The 17,997-nt window shown below is 46.0% G+C and overlaps 2 protein-coding genes across 2 annotated transcripts in view; one reads left to right on the top strand and one right to left on the bottom strand.

Annotated features, from left to right (window-relative positions):
- Positions 1-2,343, bottom strand: part of DRAP1 (DR1 associated protein 1) — a 174,240-nt gene extending 171,897 nt beyond the window's left edge. The window contains exon 1 of the mRNA XM_063945124.1: positions 2,195-2,343. Coding sequence (XP_063801194.1) covers positions 2,195-2,236 — 42 coding nt within the window. The 5' untranslated portion in view covers positions 2,237-2,343. The remainder of the gene's footprint in view (positions 1-2,194) is intronic.
- Positions 2,344-2,489: 146 nt separating this feature from the next.
- The window catches only part of C11H11orf68 (chromosome 11 C11orf68 homolog), a 63,421-nt gene continuing 47,913 nt past the window's right edge, over positions 2,490-17,997 (top strand). Inside the window, exon 1 of the mRNA XM_063945123.1 lies at positions 2,490-2,700. The gene's annotated coding sequence lies outside the window, so the exon portion shown is untranslated. The remainder of the gene's footprint in view (positions 2,701-17,997) is intronic.

The following is a 17,997-nucleotide window of genomic DNA, read 5'->3' as shown; positions in this document are numbered from 1 at the left end:
GAGCCCTGAAACTCAGAGAAGTGGGTCTGTTTCTCTCTCCTCAGTCCCTCGATGCAGGGAGACTGTTGCCAGCAGGCTCCCTGAAAATAAAAAACCTTACAAAAATGCTTTCTTACAGGAAACTCAGGAGAGCTCCTGAAATGCACCCAGTCTCCACTGGGCACAGTATCAAACTGAGGTCTGGAGGAGGGGCATAGAGGGAGGAGCCAGAGCATACCCAGAGTCAAAGTCTTTCTTAAAGTGCCCATGTCTCCTGCGGAGCCCGTCTATCCCCCATGGTCCTTACGGAGTCCCAGCATCCTCTAGGACGTTAGAGAAATAAAGAATCATTTTAGAGGGTGCTGCATAAACTAATTACTGATTTGAATATACTGTAGTGAAAAAAGAATCAGCGACAGAGGTTAAAGCAGATTCCCAAACTCTGCCATTAGAGCCCAAGTTTTAAGGGAATCCTGGCTTGAATCCAGATTGTTAAATTGAATGAGGGGCTAATTAAGTCACCTGAATTCAAGCATTGATATCCTTGAAACATGAATATAATTACGGAGTTTGGAAAACGATGGGTTAAAAGGATGGAGTCACCATGTTTAGTGGAGAACAGTAAACATAAACTGATGTAGCCTGTATCAATTTGGATACAACCAAAAGGAGGAAGAGAACCTGTACAAGGAGGCATAGGAGTACATGCGGAAGGTGGAGCTTATAAATGACCGTGCATCTGTTCAATGGAGAACTGAAAATAAGTGATGCTGAAAAGTAGGGCTAACAACGAGGAGCCTAGTATACACTAATACCGTGTTCACACTGCAATTGCTGGGTCGCACCCTGGAATTGGAAATGGGTCATTCCCGAGTGTGATCCGGCATTGTACCCGTGCAATGTGAACAGCGTGCCGGGACGGGTTGCCATCCGGGGGCGGGGACCGAGGCGGCATCTGGGGCAGGTGCGGAGGTGGCGCTGGAGGCTAAATCATTTCCAGCGCCCTCTCTCCCTATGCTGTGAACGGGTCCAGGGTCGAATCGACCCGGGTAACCTGTTCACACTGCGCCTGACCCGGGAATAACTCTCTTTATTCCCGGGTCAGACGACCCGGGAATTCAGCAGTGACCCGTTCACACTGCATACCGGGTCGATACTGACTTTTTTGTGCAGTGTGAACGGGATGTAAAGAAACGTTTAGCAATGGGGAAAACCTGTACAATGGGAAACAATAAGGGATGTTGTGAAACGTATACAACTATGGAGGTGAGCTAATGCATTAACCACTTAACCTACGATTTTTCCCTTCAAAAACGTTAAAAAAAATATATATTTTTGAAAATATAGTTTAAAAAAAATCTAATATTTAAATATTATATTATGCACAGCTGCTGGACAGATTTCCTCATCAAAAACTAGGGAACACAGCGGGGCAGTGCGGTCACATGTGATCTGACCATGCCAGTTAAGCGAGTAAAAGGATTGTGATTTGATGGAGAGTGAGCCTGTGCATTTGGTGAAGAGTGAAGCAATTAGCTGGAGAACAGATTCAAAACATTGAAGGATTTGGGACAACACACAGGCTACTCAATGTAGGACACTTAATTGAGGAGTTTAACTTGGGATTTTATAAAACTAATGCATTGGTAACAGACATTTTCTGTGCACCAATCCAAGAATGTAAGCAGAGGCCCTGTCAGATATAGAAGTGGATCTATATAATGGAGAATGGCTGCTGAAAGATAAAATAAATCTTCCCAATGATGAAGATCCAAGTGACAGTGGGTGAAACAGAACAATTATGAAGGCAGCTGCAGGATAAAGAAGGAGCTGTGCTGTGAATCAGGGGAATAGTTTACAAATGCATGAGACAAGGATATAAAGGAAAGGTCAGGTAAAATAAATTTCAGACCTGGGCACATAGAGAACCTGTGTAATGTGGGCTAGCTGAATGGAGGGTATACTGTAGTTATGCAGTGGGTACGTAAAACACTGGGGTGAACTTTGACAAAGGGGATGTAAAGATACGGATACTGAGTTCTAAAAACATCTGTAAGATCTCAGTTTACAGCACAAGCCATTCAAGCAAACAGTGATTCACATAAACCAGGACATCTGCAAAATGCAGACACGGTGGAAGATTTCCGGATAGCGGTATCAGGAAAATCCGAGGCTGTATCTCAGAACGTAATCAAAAACTAGGCCACAAACCCACCGGCGGGAAACGAGCGTTGTACTTCTTCTTCTTGCTCGGCATCGTTGATTGAGAGCAGTCTCACCCACCGAGGATCGAAAAAGGGGAGAACAATTCGGACCGCGACCGCCTAGAGGACTGTCAAGCTATGTTTGCAAAAAAACTGTTTAATAAAGTTCATCCTATTGTGTAAAAAAAAAAAAATAATACTTCCTAGTGCACAGCAGTCAGGACATTGTACATCTGATCGGTGAACAATAAAGCTGATTGACATAAATACTCTAAATAACGTTAATGTATGTTTATGTCTCCAAGGAAAAGTACAATCTGAGTATCAGGGAACGCCTGTCCTGTCCCGCTACTTACTCTGATGCTTTCATTGTGTTGGTATTTCCCGCATGTAGTTAATAAAGTTTGGAATATACACAACTATCAAGACCTTAATGATATTTAATGTCGCCTAGGCAACGGGGCCTAGAGCCGGAAGTCTGATCCTGCTGACCGGTGAGAACGGATTCCAGCCTCTAGTAAGATAACTATAGTAACTTAATACTGTACTTCACAAGTATTTTTATATTTCATTATATGTGTTCCGACTTCACAGCTGCTGTGCAGAAATATTGACCTGTATCTCTTCCTCATTATTATTGTTATTATTATTAATGTCAATGTTGTATTATAATTATAATAATAATAATAATAATAATGATTATGTTTTATACTTTTGTCACTTGCTCAATTCTTGTGATGTCATCAGAAAAGTTTAATCTTAAAATGATCGGTGCTTCATTTTCTACATATTACACATTTTATATGTACATTCCTTCCAACATAACCCTTTCTAGGAGGGACAAAATGCCCTGTTCCTGGAGTTCCTTATAAATTTAGGATTGCCATCACCTGTGTTGAAACACCCTTGGTATCAATTAATCTGTTCAGAACAGGTGACCGCAATCCTAAATTATGAGGGAAGTCCATGAACAGAGTATTTTGTCCCACCTGGAATGGGACATGTTGAGAGTTATGTGGTAGATTGCAGAATAATGTAGATCAGTTCTCAACAAAGCTTTTTCGTTAGACAATGTAGATGCCAGGTATGTTTCAAACATAGTTTTCTATGACGTTTTGTAAACCAATAGTGCCCCAACATATAAGCTGGGTACACACTAGACGAAATTTGAAACAAATTTGCAGATAACGACCATTCGTAACGTCAAATTGTTTAAATTGCGCTCCTATGGGTCGCTAGTGATGTCTTCTGTACATGCAGCTCAACTTCGAAAATGTCGCTAAAGTTTTTTATTATAATTATTATACTTTATTTATATGGCGCCACAAGGGATCCGCAGCGCCCATTACACAGTACATAATCAAATGAGCAAACAAGAAAACAGCACTTACAGTTCAGTGATCGCGCTGAGCCGAAAAAAAAGTGGGTCCCAGGGACCCCTCACTTTTAAAAATTGGGGTCTTACCTGTCCTTTTCTGGGTCCCATCGGGATGAAGGCTCTTATTAATCGTATTAAATGATTCAAATATAAAAACACACAGACTTGATTTTGACACTTAAAAGTGTTGCATGGGGGAGGAGGGGGTGACAATGCTGCTGCGCTGTGTGGCATACAGGACACCATGCACCAGAGCTGTAACTAGACACTTTGGTGCCCTCCAGCAGAAAGTGAATAGGTGCTCCCCCCTCCCATTCTGCAAAGCATGGAAGCAAGGACTGCGCGCCGAAGGCGCGCTGCTAAAAATTAGGGGCGTGGCTTCATGGGGAAGGGGCGTGACCACATAATAGTGCCAGTTCACATTGCGCCAGGCAGAGCACGTCACACACATTGCGCCAGGCAGAGCACGTTATACACATTGCGCCAGGTAGAGCACGTTATACACATTGCAGCAGGTAGAGCACGTTATACACAATGCGCCAGGTAGAGCACGTCATACACTTTGCGCCAGGCAGAGCACGTTATACACATTGCGCCAGGTAGAGCACGTCATACACTTTGCGTCTGGCAAAGCACGTCATACACTTTGCGCCAGCCAGAGCACGTCATACACATTGCGCCAGGCAGAGCACGTTATACACTTTGCGCCAGGCAGAGCACGTTATACACTTTGCGCCAGGCAGAGCACGTTATACACTTTGCGCCAGGCAGAGCACGTTATACACTTTGCGCCAGGCAGAGCATGTTATACAGATTGCGCCAGGCAGAGCACATTATACACTTTGTGCCAGGCAGAGCACGTTACACACTTTGCGCCAGGCAAAGCATGTTATACACTTTGCGCCAGGTAAAGCACTGGTCTGGAGGGGACGGGGCAGAGAGATGGTGGTGGGATGCAGGATCGCTAAGAGGTCCTACACACTGGTCGATCTGACTGAAAGATACAAACGATCTCGTTCATTAATGAATGAGATACCGTTCATATCTTTCAGTGTGGAGGCACCAGCGATGAACGATGCGCGGGCCCGCGCTCGTTCATCGCTGGTGCCCCTTCCCTTGTGCATGCAGGCCAATATGGACGATCTCGTCCATATTTGCCTGCACTTCTGTGGAGCCAGGTGACGGAGGGAGTGAAGGAACTTCACTCCCCCGTCTCTGCCCCCCACCGCTGGGTCGCCCGTCGGCTGTATCCGCCGTCGGGCAGCTCGGCGTGGATCGTTAAATGTGTAGGGCCCTTAAGCAGTAGAAGGGAGTACACTGGAATGAATGAGGAGGCACTGTAATGGGACTGGCTGGTGGGGTTCTTGTTGAGGGGGCAGTGAGATGGGGGCAGGGGGCTGGTTGGGGGAGGGGAGACTGGGATGAGGGAGTCCATGAGATGGTGGTGGACACTGGACTGTATGGGGGGACACTATGAATGGGGAGGCACTGAGCAGGGTGGGAAGGTGGCAGTGAGATAGGGGTGTGACACTGGGTGGGGGGGGATCAGTGTGTCTGGACTGATTGAGGGTTCTAGATGGGATGGCACAGTGGACTGGATGGGGAGGGAAGGGGGAAACGCTCTGCTGGCAGGGTCAGTAATGCTGGGGGACACTGGGCTGGAGAAGGGGCAGACACTGTGAAGGGAGCATTGGCATGCTGCTGTTTCTGCCTTGCCCTGCACACTGACTCCAGCACCACACACTCCTTTCCCCACTGTCCCAGCGCCCTACCTGCATCCTCAATTTCTGCACTGCAGGGAGCTGTCTCCTGGTGGCGGGTCCGGCAAACTTCATCACTGCCGAGTAATGTCACCCGGCCGCGGCTCCGGCTCTGACACAGACTCCGGCTCTCTCGAACCTCCTCCCTCCCCGGAGAGCCACGCTGCGGCTTCCTGTGGTCGGCGGCATGATCATGCAGTCCCTCGCTCCTCTCAGCGGGAGCGTGGTACTCTCTGCGTCCTCCCGCCCAGCAGCAGCAGCAGCCTCCTGACGCGCATGTCTGACAAGTAACGTCAGAGCAAGCGCACAGCGCCAGAGTGCATCCCAGCGGAGCGCGTCCCCGGGGACCCTCCCATTATTAAAAAGTGAGTCTTCATCCTCCGTTTTGGGGTAAAATACGCGCTATAGCGCGTTTTTGCGAACACTGCAGTTAAAGACAATATCGGACAGGTATAGAAAACCAGGGCTTAGGTGCCATCAAAGGGAGTAAGGCGTATAAGAGTGTGTAAGTAAGAAAAGGAAAGGCACATGAGGAAAGAAGTCCCTGCTCTTGCAAGCTTACAATCTAAAAGGCTAGGAACAAATCGTGCAGTGTGTACTCTACCAGCAACAAATGATATGCTCAATTAGGCTGAAATCCCACAATTTGGTACTGTCGAACGACTCCTGTATATCATTTGGTCGTTTGTAAAATTGCTCGGTGTGTACCCACTATACTGTTTGTACAGGAGTTCCAGAACGTTCAAGAGAAATCGTGAGCAACATTGTATCGTCTGCATGTTGTCTAGTGTGTACCCAGCAATAGTGTATCTTAAGTTTCCTCTCCAAAGCCTATGGAAGCCATCATATCGGTTACTTAAGCAAGCTGAGTAGAGACAACAACAACAACAAAAAAAGGAACCAGTACTCATCTGGTTTATAGTGTGATTTCTGCTTCCTTTCTCTTTATTTGTATATTCTTTACAGAATCTCAGTTTTTAACATATTTTTATTTTTAGTAGATTTCTGCCATGTTTTCAGTGGTGTATACAGGTGAATAAATAAAGCAAAAAATACCAGCGCTATGAGTTGTTTTAACCAAAATACTGACAGAAAACAGTTGGATCAGTTAATCAGTATCTTTATTTTACTTACTAAATATAAGGAAATAGTATTTAAAACATTACTAAAAACCGTAATAGAGACTAAATAGCCAATACAGCATGTAAATAAAAAATGAATAAAACATGAAGTGATCTTGTGTGGCTCAAAATATTAGGTTTTGCTGATAGGAACAGTACCATCAATTTAAAAGATCCCGGACTTAAATGGAAATCCGCTCCTCCTCAGATAGCAGTAAAAAGCACAGTCAGCTGGTAATACCCTAGATATACCTCATCCACAGTTCCACGAAAAAGATGACTCTCAATATTCGTCTGTGTAGGTGATTGAAGGGGTTTCCATAGATTGCTGGAGGTGCTCAACACAGGAGGTATCTGCGGTTTTTGTTGTATTCCAATGAGAAAGGAAAAGTCCTTATCCAGATCGATATTAGATGGTATAAAGTGCAAAAGTTCCTCAGCATAGGCCTTAACGCGTTTCCCTGGACTAGGTTGTCCAGCTTCCTCAGAAGCTGGACGACCTAGTCCAGGGAAACGCGTTAAGGCCTATGCTGAGAAATTTTTGCACTTTATACCATCTAATATCGATCTGGATAAGGACTTTTCCTTTCTCATTGGAATACAACAAAAACCGCAGATACCTCCTGTGTTGAGCACCTCCAGCAATCTATGGAAACCCCTTCAATCACCTACACAGACGAATATTGAGAGTCATCTTTTTCGTGGAACTGTGGATGAGGTATATCTAGGGTATTACCAGCTGACTGTGCTTTTTACTGCTATCTGAGGAGGAGCGGATTTCCATTTAAGTCCGGGATCTTTTAAATTGATGGTACTGTTCCTATCAGCAAAACCTAATATTTTGAGCCACACAAGATCACTTCATGTTTTATTCATTTTTTATTTACATGCTGTATTGGCTATTTAGTCTCTATTACGGTTTTTAGTAATGTTTTAAATACTATTTCCTTATATTTAGTAAGTAAAATAAAGATACTGATTAACTGATCCAACTGTTTTCTGTCAGTATTTTGGTTAAAACAACTCATAGCGCTGGTATTTTTTGCTTTATTTATTTACCTCTGGAGGTCTGACAAACCCCTTCCAGCAGCTGTGACCTTTTAGTGGGTTTATATATATTTATTCTTTTCACTACGTGTATACAGGTGAGCCTGTAAGTTAATCAATTAACTGATCAAGTGAATGAAGTGACAATGTAAGGAGATGTGCCCTTACAGTATTTAAAAAGTGTATTGTAAACATGGAAACCACCTTTAAAATAGTCTCTAAACAGAGACAAAACGCATCAGTGGATTTCTGACATCCACTAATACAGTGCTTTCCAGATGAACGTTGTATACAGTCATTACAGCTACTGCCAAATAGCCCTGTTGGGAAATGGAGCGGTCTGCATGCTTCACCCGATTAGGTGGATACCATTCCGGTAAGTATAGTTCGCTACATGTTAACAACTGACTGATACAACAGATGCTGAATTGCAAAACATACTGTTACTATACATCAGGCATGTCCAAACTGCGGCCCTCCAGCTGTTGTGAAACTACATATCCCAGCATGCCCTGACACAGTTTTTTTGTCAGAGAATGCTAAAGCTGTGTCAGGGCATGCTGGGATATGTAGTTTCTCAACAGCTGGAGGGCCGCAGTTTGGACATGCCTGCTATACATCATACTGGTTATATCTCAATGTGTGGAGACTCTTTGAAATTTCAGATAAGACAAATGTGAACTGCCCTGTAATACCCCTTTCTCCGGCAGGGTCCACAGATTATCCACAGGATAACATTGGGATATGATGAAGCAACAGCGGATTTGCGCCAACCGGTCAAAGCTTTTCGGCCTTCCAGCATGCAACGGGCCCATCCATATATCCCCGCCTCCTGGCTCAGGCAAATCAGTTTTTTGTTTGGTGCGGCAGGAGCCGGACCATGGTTAGAGGGCTGCTGGTTTTTAGCAGCACTAAGCTTTCTTATTTTATTTTTATAGTCTTACTATTTTTTCTTGAAGTGATCTTTCTAAAAAGCGTCTTATACGTACCTTAGAAAGAGTCGCTCCAACTACTCCCTGCCGGGTCGTGACAACGCTTACACACAAGTATAGTTCTGTTTCGGCGGGCTTCTGTGTCGGATATACTAGCAGGTCCAGCAGACGTTACCAGGCTGTGGCCTGAGCATGGGGAGAAGGTAAGGCATCTGTTCCGCTTAGAAGGGGAATACGGACACAGCCGCACTGTTTTGGGAGAAGACTATCAAACAGTCGCTGACGCGGCTGCCACCTCAGGTGCACCAGCACTAGACCTTAGGGATCAGAGGCTCCAGGAATAGTATAAGGGTTGATGTCAGCAGTGGGTAGTCAGACGCTCTCCTGGTCGCCCCTCCCCCCAGTTCATGAACATGTTTCCTCCGAGTCTCCCGCCGTGAACTATTTCCGCTTCCGTCTCAGATGCTGTACACGAAGGGGACCCAGTCGCAGCATAGGCGGCAGTGAGATGGGTGCGTCTGTGTTCACTGAGCGTCTGTGTTCCCTATAGGTTCATGGATCAGCAGTGTACACTAGTAGCACCACTCAGTGTTCGCTAACGTATTGATCGGTCCTGGAAGCGAGGTCCTGGAAGCGACCCTGTATCCCACTCTACTGAGTAGGGGTAATACAGCACTAAGTATCTACCTTTTTGAGTACGAATAGTTAGATAAGTGCCTATTTCAAGGGTCTCTTGAAAAAATACAAGGCAGATTCAGGTGCAGGTTGATCCACCTTGGGCTATGTTTGCACAGACATTATCCAGTGTAGCTGAACGGATAATTCCTCCAACTCCTGTACCAGGGATAGGTTACACGATAAACCCTTACATGCGGTTTATCACTTCCAGCAGCAGCCTCTCAAAAGAAACAGGCTGATAAGCCAGTGGTAAGTAAATCTTCATCCTCACAGGCTACACATCTTTCAGATGAGGATTCATCAGAGGATGAAAGCTCAATAAACTCTGCTTTGGCATACGAAGAGGAGGAGGAAGGTCTCCGCTCAGTGGATATAGCTGAGTTAATTAAAGCAATGAAAGCCATTCTTTCCTTAGAGGATTCAGCAGAGCCTGTATTAAAAACTAAGGCACCTGTGTTTAAATGTCCCAAAACAGTTAAGGCTGAGTTTCCAGGGTCAGATCATCTGATGGAAATCATGGAGGAGGTTGGGCTACGCACAATAAGAAGTTTAGAATTCCTAAGAAATGGAATACCAATTAACCTCTTCCAGTTGGGGATTGTTTAAAAAGGGAGGTGGCTCCCAAAGTAGATACGCATGTGATTCGATTAGTGCGAAAATCTACATTACCTTTGCCTTCAACATCATTAAATGATGTCACGGATAGGAGACTGGATGGTTTTAAAAAAAAACATTTTTTTTCCCTGTCTGGTGCAGTCATAAGGCCAGCCATGGCTTCCGCTTGGATGGCAAAGGCAGTGGCTGCCTGGGCTGATGCATTGGAGGGGGAGGGTTTCAATAGCATCTAGAGAGCAAAAATCCCATATAGCACATATAAACAGGCTGCAAGAAGAAGCAGCATTGGATATGGGTACTATTGCCTCCAGGGCATCCGCTTCAACTATCGCTGCTTGCAGAGCAGTTTGACTATGTATGTGGAAAGCTGATTCAGAATCTAAGAAGGTTTTTGGAATCTTTGCCTTTTTCTTGAGATATTCTTTTTGGTAAAGAATTGATGGATATTTTGGAGTCAGAAGCAGACTCCAAGAAGGTAAAGTTTCCTTCCACATATAATTTCAAACCTAAAGTATCAACTTTTCGTCCCTTTCGGTCTCAAGGAAAAGCTAAAGGAAAAAGTGATGGCAGACAGTCCCAATACAACAAGTATGGTAAGACTAAAAAGCAGTGGGCTACCAGAGGACCGGGTGGTAAAACAGATAATAAGCCATCAGCTTGATGGTGCGGCCTCCACCTGGAGGATCCCAGGGTGGGGGGCCGACTTCTTCATCTTTGCACAGATCTGGCAGCAGCCTAAAACAGATGCCTGGGTGCAGAAAGCGGTATCTCTAGGTTATGCTTTTGCCTTCAAGAAGCACCCTCCTCAAGGTTTTTTTGTACAAGCCCGTCTCTGGTAGAGATGAAGGCCAGAGCTTTGCAAGAGGCAGTTCAGAAATTGCTTCAGTCAGGAGTAGTCATTCTAGTTCCTCCTGCGCAACGAGGACAGGGTTTTTACTCCAAACTGTTTCTAGTTCAGAAAACAAATGGGTCATTTTCGGCCCATTCTCAATATCAAAGTGCTGAACAAGTACATTTGGGTACCTCTGTTTCATATGGAAACTTTACGTTCCATCATGTTGGCCATGGAGCCAGGGAGCTGATTGACCACAGCGTCACGTTTATAAAGTACAGTGCATCATTAAGAACGTGATATCGCGGACCAGCCCCCATCTGTGAATGCCAAATTGATTTCTCACAAATATTTAAAATACCCGCTCTAATATATATTGTAAATGCCTGCATCTCTTATTACCATATCCCATGAATGTGCGCTATACATCGCAAAACACTGCATCCCATAAGAGAAAACAATACACCCACACATTATCTGAGTTCCAAAGCTCATTGATGTGTATATATATTTGTTATTAAAAGGATATGGATTCAATATATATTACAAAGTACAGTATACCTATAGTTACATGATTACAACTCACACAGTAAGCAGTTAATACATAAAGTTACATACAGTTACATGCCATTACATACAGTTTCAGTTACAGGCCAGCGATACAATTACCATTCCCTCCAATGCATCTTATGTCTCTCTCTCTCAGTAAATAAATACAGGAACTGATCTGCCAGCAAGTCCATCATCGTCTCAGACCTTACAGCCACTAACTTCCTGTGTGGTCAATGTGTTATCTAGTTTCTGGGGGAGGGATTCACGATGAGTCACCAGTTCCTTTGTATATGCTGAACAGGTTCAGCCTTGGGGACGTCCAAAGGGCTGGCCTGAGTTTCCTGTCCACTACCTGTTTGGTCTATGTATTGTTCTAATAAAAGTGATTTTAGCTTTTATACATGTAATCATAATTATCCGCTGCAATGTCCCACAGCTTCACAACAAGCATCAAATGAATCTGCACATCAATCTGGTTGCTTCAATAGTAAACATGACCGGTCTATCTGGTTTCATTCAAATAATACACATACATGACACCACTCCATCATATACAATTCTAAATCATCATGATGTCTGGCGCTTGATATTATTATAATTATGTACTGTATGAGATAAGTGTCGAATCCATCTCTGTGGCATGTCCATGTAAATGCATGTGTTACCATATATTGCTGTGCTCGCTGCGCGTATTTGCAAGTATAGCGACTTATATGAGTGTAGTTTGTATGTTCTCTTTATGTAATATTTTTTCTCTGACGTCCTAGTGGATGCTGGGAACTCCGAAAGGACCATGGGGAATAGCGGCTCCGCAGGAGACTGGGCACAAAAGTAAAAGCTTTAGGACTAGCTGGTGTGCACTGGCTCCTCCCCCTATGACCCTCCTCCAAGCCTCAGTTAGATTTTTGTGCCCGAACGAGAAGGGTGCAATCTAGGTGGCTCTCCTGAGCTGCTTAGACTAAAAGTTTAAATTAGGTTTTTTATTTTCAGTGAGTCCTGCTGGCAACAGGCTCACTGCATCGAGGGACTGAGGGGAGAAGAAGCGAACTCACCTGCGTGCAGAGTGGATTGGGCTTCTTAGGCTACTGGACATTAGCTCCAGAGGGACGATCACAGGCCCAGCCATGGATGGGTCCCAGAGCCGCGCCGCCGTCCCCCTTACAGAGCCAGAAGAGCAGAAGAGGTCCAGAAAATCGGCGGCAGAAGACGTCCTGTCTTCAATAAGGTAGCGCACAGCACCGCAGCTGTGCGCCATTGCTCTCAGCACACTTCACACTCCGGTCACTGAGGGTGCAGGGCGCTGGGGGGGGGGGGCGCCCTGAGACGCAATAAAAATACCTTAGATGGCAAAAAATACATCACATATAGCTCCTGGGCTATATGGATGCATTTAACCCCTGCCAGAATACATAGAAAAACGGGAGATAAGGCCGCCGATAAGGGGGCGGAGCCTATCTCCTCAGCACACTGGCGCCATTTTCCCTCACAGCTCCGTTGGAGGGAAGCTCCCTGGCTCTCCCCTGCAGTCACTACACTACAGAAAGGGTTAAAAAAGAGAGGGGGGGCACTAATTACGCGCAGTATTAAAGATATAGCAGCTATAAGGGGAAAAACACTTATATAAGGTTATCCCTGTATATATATATAGCGCTCTGGTGTGTGCTGGCAAACTCTCCCTCTGTCTCCCCAAAGGGCTAGTGGGGTCCTGTCCTCTATCGGAGCATTCCCGGTGTGTGTGCTGTATGTCGGTACGTTTGTGTCGACATGTATGAGGAGAAAAATGATGTGGAGACGGAGCAGATTGCCTGTAATAGTGATGTCACCCCCTAGGGGGTCGACACCTGAGTGGATGAACTGTTGGAAGGAATTACGTGACAGTGTCAGCTCTGTATAAAAGACAGTGGTTGACATGAGACAGCCGGCTACTCAGCTTGTGCCTGTCCAGACGTCTCATAGGCCGTCAGGGGCTCTAAAGCGCCCATTACCTCAGATGGCAGATATAGACGCCGACACGGATACTGACTCCAGTGTCGACGGTGAAGAGACAAATGTGACTTCCAGTAGGGCCACACGTTACATGATTGAGGCAATGAAAAATGTTTTACACATTTCTGATAATACGAGTACCACCAAAAAGGGGTATTATGTTCGGTGAGGAAAAACTACCTGTAGTTTTCCTGAATCTGAGAAATTAAATGAGGTGTGTGATGATGCGTGGGTTTCTGATAATTTCTAAAATGTTATTGGCATTATATCCTTTCCCGCCAGAGGTTAGGGTGCGTTGGGAAACACCCCCTAGGGTGGATAAAGCGCTCACACGCTTGTAAGGGCTCTACCCTCTCCTGAGATGGCCGCCCTTAAGGATCCTGCTGCTAGAAAGCAGGAGGGTATCCTAAAATGTATTTACACACATACTGGTGTTATACTGCGATCAGCAATCGCCTCAGCCTGGATGTGCAGTGCTGGGTTGGCGTGGTCGGATTCCCTGACTGAAAATATTGATACCCTAGATAGGGACAGTATATTTTTGCCTATAGAGCATTTTAAAGATGCATTTCTATATATGCGTGATGCACAGCGGAATATTTGCCGACTGGCATCAAGTCTAAGTGCGTTGTCCATTTCTACCAGTAGAGGGTTATGGACACGACAGTGGTCAGGTGATGCGGATTTCAAACGGCATTTGGAAGTATTGCCTTATTAAGGGGAGGAGTTATTTGGGGTCGGTCTTTCAGACCTGGTGGCCACGGCAACAGCTGGGAAATCCACGTTTGTACCCCAGGTCGCCTCTCAACATGAGAAGACGCCGTATTATCAGGCGCAGTCTTTTCGTGGACAAGCGGGCAAAAGGTTCCTCATTTCTGCCCCGTGACAGAGGGAGAGGAAAAAGGCTGCAGAAATCAGCCAGTTCCCAGGAACAGAAACCCTCTCCCGCCTCTGCCAAGCCCTCAGTATGACGCTGGGGCTTTACAAGCAGAATCAGGCACGGTGGGGGGCCCGTCTCAATGAATTTCAGCGCGCAGTGGGCTCACTCGCAAGTAGACCCCTGGATCCTTCAGGTGATATCTCAGGGGTACAAATTGGAATTCGAGACGTCTCCCCCTCGCCGTTTCCTAAAGTCGGCTTTACCGATGTCTCCTTCTGACAGGGAGACAGTTTGGAAGCCATTCACAAGCTGTATTCCCAGCAGGTGATAATCAAGGTACCCCTCCTGCAACAGGGAACGGGGTATTATTCCACACTGTTGTGGTACCGAAGCCGGACGGCTCGGTGAGACCGATTCTAAATCTAAAATCTTTGAACACTTACATACGGAGGTTCAAATTCAAGATTGAGTCACTCAGAGCAGTGATTGCGAACCTGGAAGAAGGGGACTACATGATGTCTCGGGACATCAAGGATGCTTACCTTCATGTCCAAATTTACCCTTCTCACCAAGGGTACCTCAGGTTTATGGTACAGAACTGTCACTATCAGTTCAGACGCTGCCGTATGGATGGTCCACGGCACCCCGGGTCTTTACCAAGGTAATGGCCGAAATGATGATATTCCTTCGAAGGAAGGGAATTTTAGTTATCCCTTACTTGGACGATTCCCTGATAAGGGTAAGATCCAGGGAACAGTTGGAGGTCGGTGTAGCACTATCTCAGGTAGTGTTGCGGCAGCACGATTGGATTCTCAATATTCCAAAATCGCAGCTGGTTCCGACGACTCGTCTTCTGTTCCTAGGGATGATCCTGGACACAGTCCAGAAAAAGGTGTTTCTCCCGGAGGAGAAAGCCAGGGAGTTATCCGAGCTAGTCAGGAACCTCCTAAAACCGAGCCAAGTCTCAGTGCATCAATGCACAAGGGTTCTGGGTAAAATGGTGGCTTCCTACGAAGCAATCCCATTCGGCAGATTCCACGCAAGAACTTTCCAGTGGGACCTGCTGGAAAAATGGTCCGGGTCGCATCTTCAGATGCATCAGCGGATAACCCTGTCACCAAGAACAAGGGTGTCCCTCCTGTGGTGGTTGCAGAGTGCTCATCTTCTAGAGGGCCGCAGATTCGGCATTCAGGACTGGGTCCTGGTGACCACGGATGCCAGCCTGCGAGGCTGGGGAGCAGTCACACAGGGAAGGAATTTCCAGGGCTTATGGTCAAGCCTGGAGACATCACTTCACATAAATATCCTGAAGCTAAGGGCCATTTACAATGCTCTAAGCTTAGCAAGACCTCTGCTTCAAGGTCAGCCAGTGTTGATCCAGTCGGACAACATCACGGCAGTCACCCACGTAAACAGACAGGGTGGCACAAGAAGCAGGAGGGCAATGACAGAAGCTGCAAGGATTCTTCGCTGGGCGGAAAATCATGTGATAGCACTGTCAGCAATTCCGGGCAACTGGGAAGCAGACTTCCTCAGCAGACACGACCTCCACACGGGAGAGTGGGGACTTCACCCAGAAGTCTTCCACATGATTATAAACCGTTGGGAAAAACTCGACAGGTATTGCGCCAGGTCAAGGGACCCTCAGGCAATAGCTGTAGACGCTCTGGTAACACCGTGGGTGTACCAGTCAGTGTATGTGTTCCCTCATCTGCCTCTCATACCCAAGGTACTGAGATTGATAAGATGGAGAGGAGTAAGCACTATATTCGTGGCTCCGGATTGGCCAAGAAGGACTTGGTAACCGGAACTTCAAAAGATGCTCACGGAGAATCCGTGGCCTCTACCTCTAAGAAGGGACCTGCTTCAGCAAGGACCCTGTCTGTTCCAAGACTTACCGCGACTGCGTTTGACGGCATGGCGGTTGAACGCCGGATCCTGAAGGAAAAAAGGCATTCCGGATGAAGTCATCCCTATCCTGATCAAAGCCAGGAAGGATGTAACCGCAAAACATTATCACCGCATTTGGCGAAAATATGTTGCGTGGTGCGAGGCCAGTAAGGCCCGACGGAGGAAATTCAACTGGGTCGATTCCTACATTTCCTGCAAACAGGAGTGTCTATGGGCCTGAAATTGGGGTCCATTAAGGTTCAAATTTCGGCCCTGTCAATTTTCTTCCAAAAAAGAACTAGCTTCAGTCCCTGAAGTTCAGACGTTGTAAAAGGGGTACTGCATATACAGCCTCCTTTTGTGCCTCCAGTGGCACCTTGGGATCTCAATGTAGTTTTTGGGTTCCAAAAAGTCACATTGGTTTGAACCACTTAAATCTGTGGAGTTAAAATATCTCACATGGAAAGTGGTCATGCTGTTGGCCCTGGCCTGGGCCAGGCGCGTGTCAGAATTGGCGGCTTTATCCTGTAAAAGCCCTTATCTGATTTTCCATTCGGACAGGGCGGAATTGAGGACTCGTCCTCAGTTTCTCCCTAAGGTGGTTTCAGCGTTTCACCTGAACCAACCTATTGTGGTGCCTGCGGCTACTAGGGACTTGGAGGACTCCAAGTTGCTAGACGTTGTCAGGGCTCTGAAAATATATGTTTCCAGGACAGCTGGAGTCAGAAAATCTGACTCGCTGTTTATCCTGTATGCACCCAACAAGCTGGGTGCTCCTGCTTCTAAGCAGACTATTGCTCGTTGGATTTGTAGTACAATTCAGCTTGCACATTCTGTGGCAGGCCTGCCACAGCCAAAAATCTGTAAATGCCCACTCCACAAGGAAGATGGGCTCATCTTGGGCGGCTGCCCGAGGGGTCTCGGCTTTACAACTTTGCCGAGCAGCTACTTGGTCAGGAGCAAATACGTTTGTAAAATTCTACAAAATTGATACCCTGGCTGAGGAGGACCTGGAGTTCTCTCATTTGGTGCTGCAGAGTCATCCGCACTCTCCCGCCCGTTTGGGAGCTTTGGTATAATCCCCATGGTCCTTTCGGAGTTCCCAGCATCCACTAGGACGTCAGAGAAAATAAGAATTTACTTACCGATAATTCTATTTCTCATAGTCCGTAGTGGATGCTGGGCGCCCATCCCAAGTGCGGATTGTCTGCAATACTTGTACATAGTTACAAAAATCGGGTTATTATTGTTGTGAGCCATCTTTTCAGAGGCTCCTCTGTTATCATGCTGTTAACTGGGTTCAGATCACAGGTTGTACGGTGTGATTGGTGTGGCTGGTATGAGTCTTACCCGGGATTCAAAATCCTTCCTTATTGTGTTCGCTTGTCCGGGCACAGTATCCTAACTGAGGCTTGGAGGAGGGTCATAGGGGGAGGAGCCAGTGCACACCAGCTAGTCCTAAAGCTTTTACTTTTGTGCCCAGTCTCCTGCGGAGCCGCTATTCCCCATGGTCCTTTCGGAGTTCCCAGCATCCACTACGGACTATGAGAAATAGAATTATCGGTAAGTAAATTCAAATTTTTTTACTTCGACAGTCCACCCTTTGGCTGTAAACAATAACTGCCATCCATTATTAACATAAGAAAAAAATATTTCATACCATACTCGGTGACCTAGACACAAGTATGTATGCATTTCGCAAATCAGACACTTGACTATATTTGGGGACGACAGGGAGGAGGACGAGACATCCTCTATATGCACTTGGCGGTCACAGGACCACTGGTTGGGTGTGGGACAACATTCAACCTATAGAGTATGCTGGGACAGTGCTTTAGCCTATAATGTCTGATTTGCAACGAACATTTCACACATACATGTACCTATGTCTTTGTACACTGATGTTTGGATTCGATTGAGGTTCTGCTGGGTAGGGGAAGAAGACACACAAATCGTGACAGTGACATGAATTTTTCATGATCTACATATTCCTATCATTTTCTGAACACTGTTTCAATTTTTGGAACGTATGCTAGGTCTGTTTAATCATTGAGCAAGGGTTATAAGTAGTGTCTTTCCTAAATAACATAAACCTTCGGAGTTCAGGGAAAGCCACTCATAAACCTTTCTTCCACATATATTA

This window comes from Pseudophryne corroboree, chromosome 11 (assembly GCF_028390025.1).
Source record: "Pseudophryne corroboree isolate aPseCor3 chromosome 11, aPseCor3.hap2, whole genome shotgun sequence".
Taxonomy (NCBI): domain Eukaryota; kingdom Metazoa; phylum Chordata; class Amphibia; order Anura; family Myobatrachidae; genus Pseudophryne; species Pseudophryne corroboree.
This window is presented reverse-complemented; position numbering and strand designations above follow the sequence as displayed.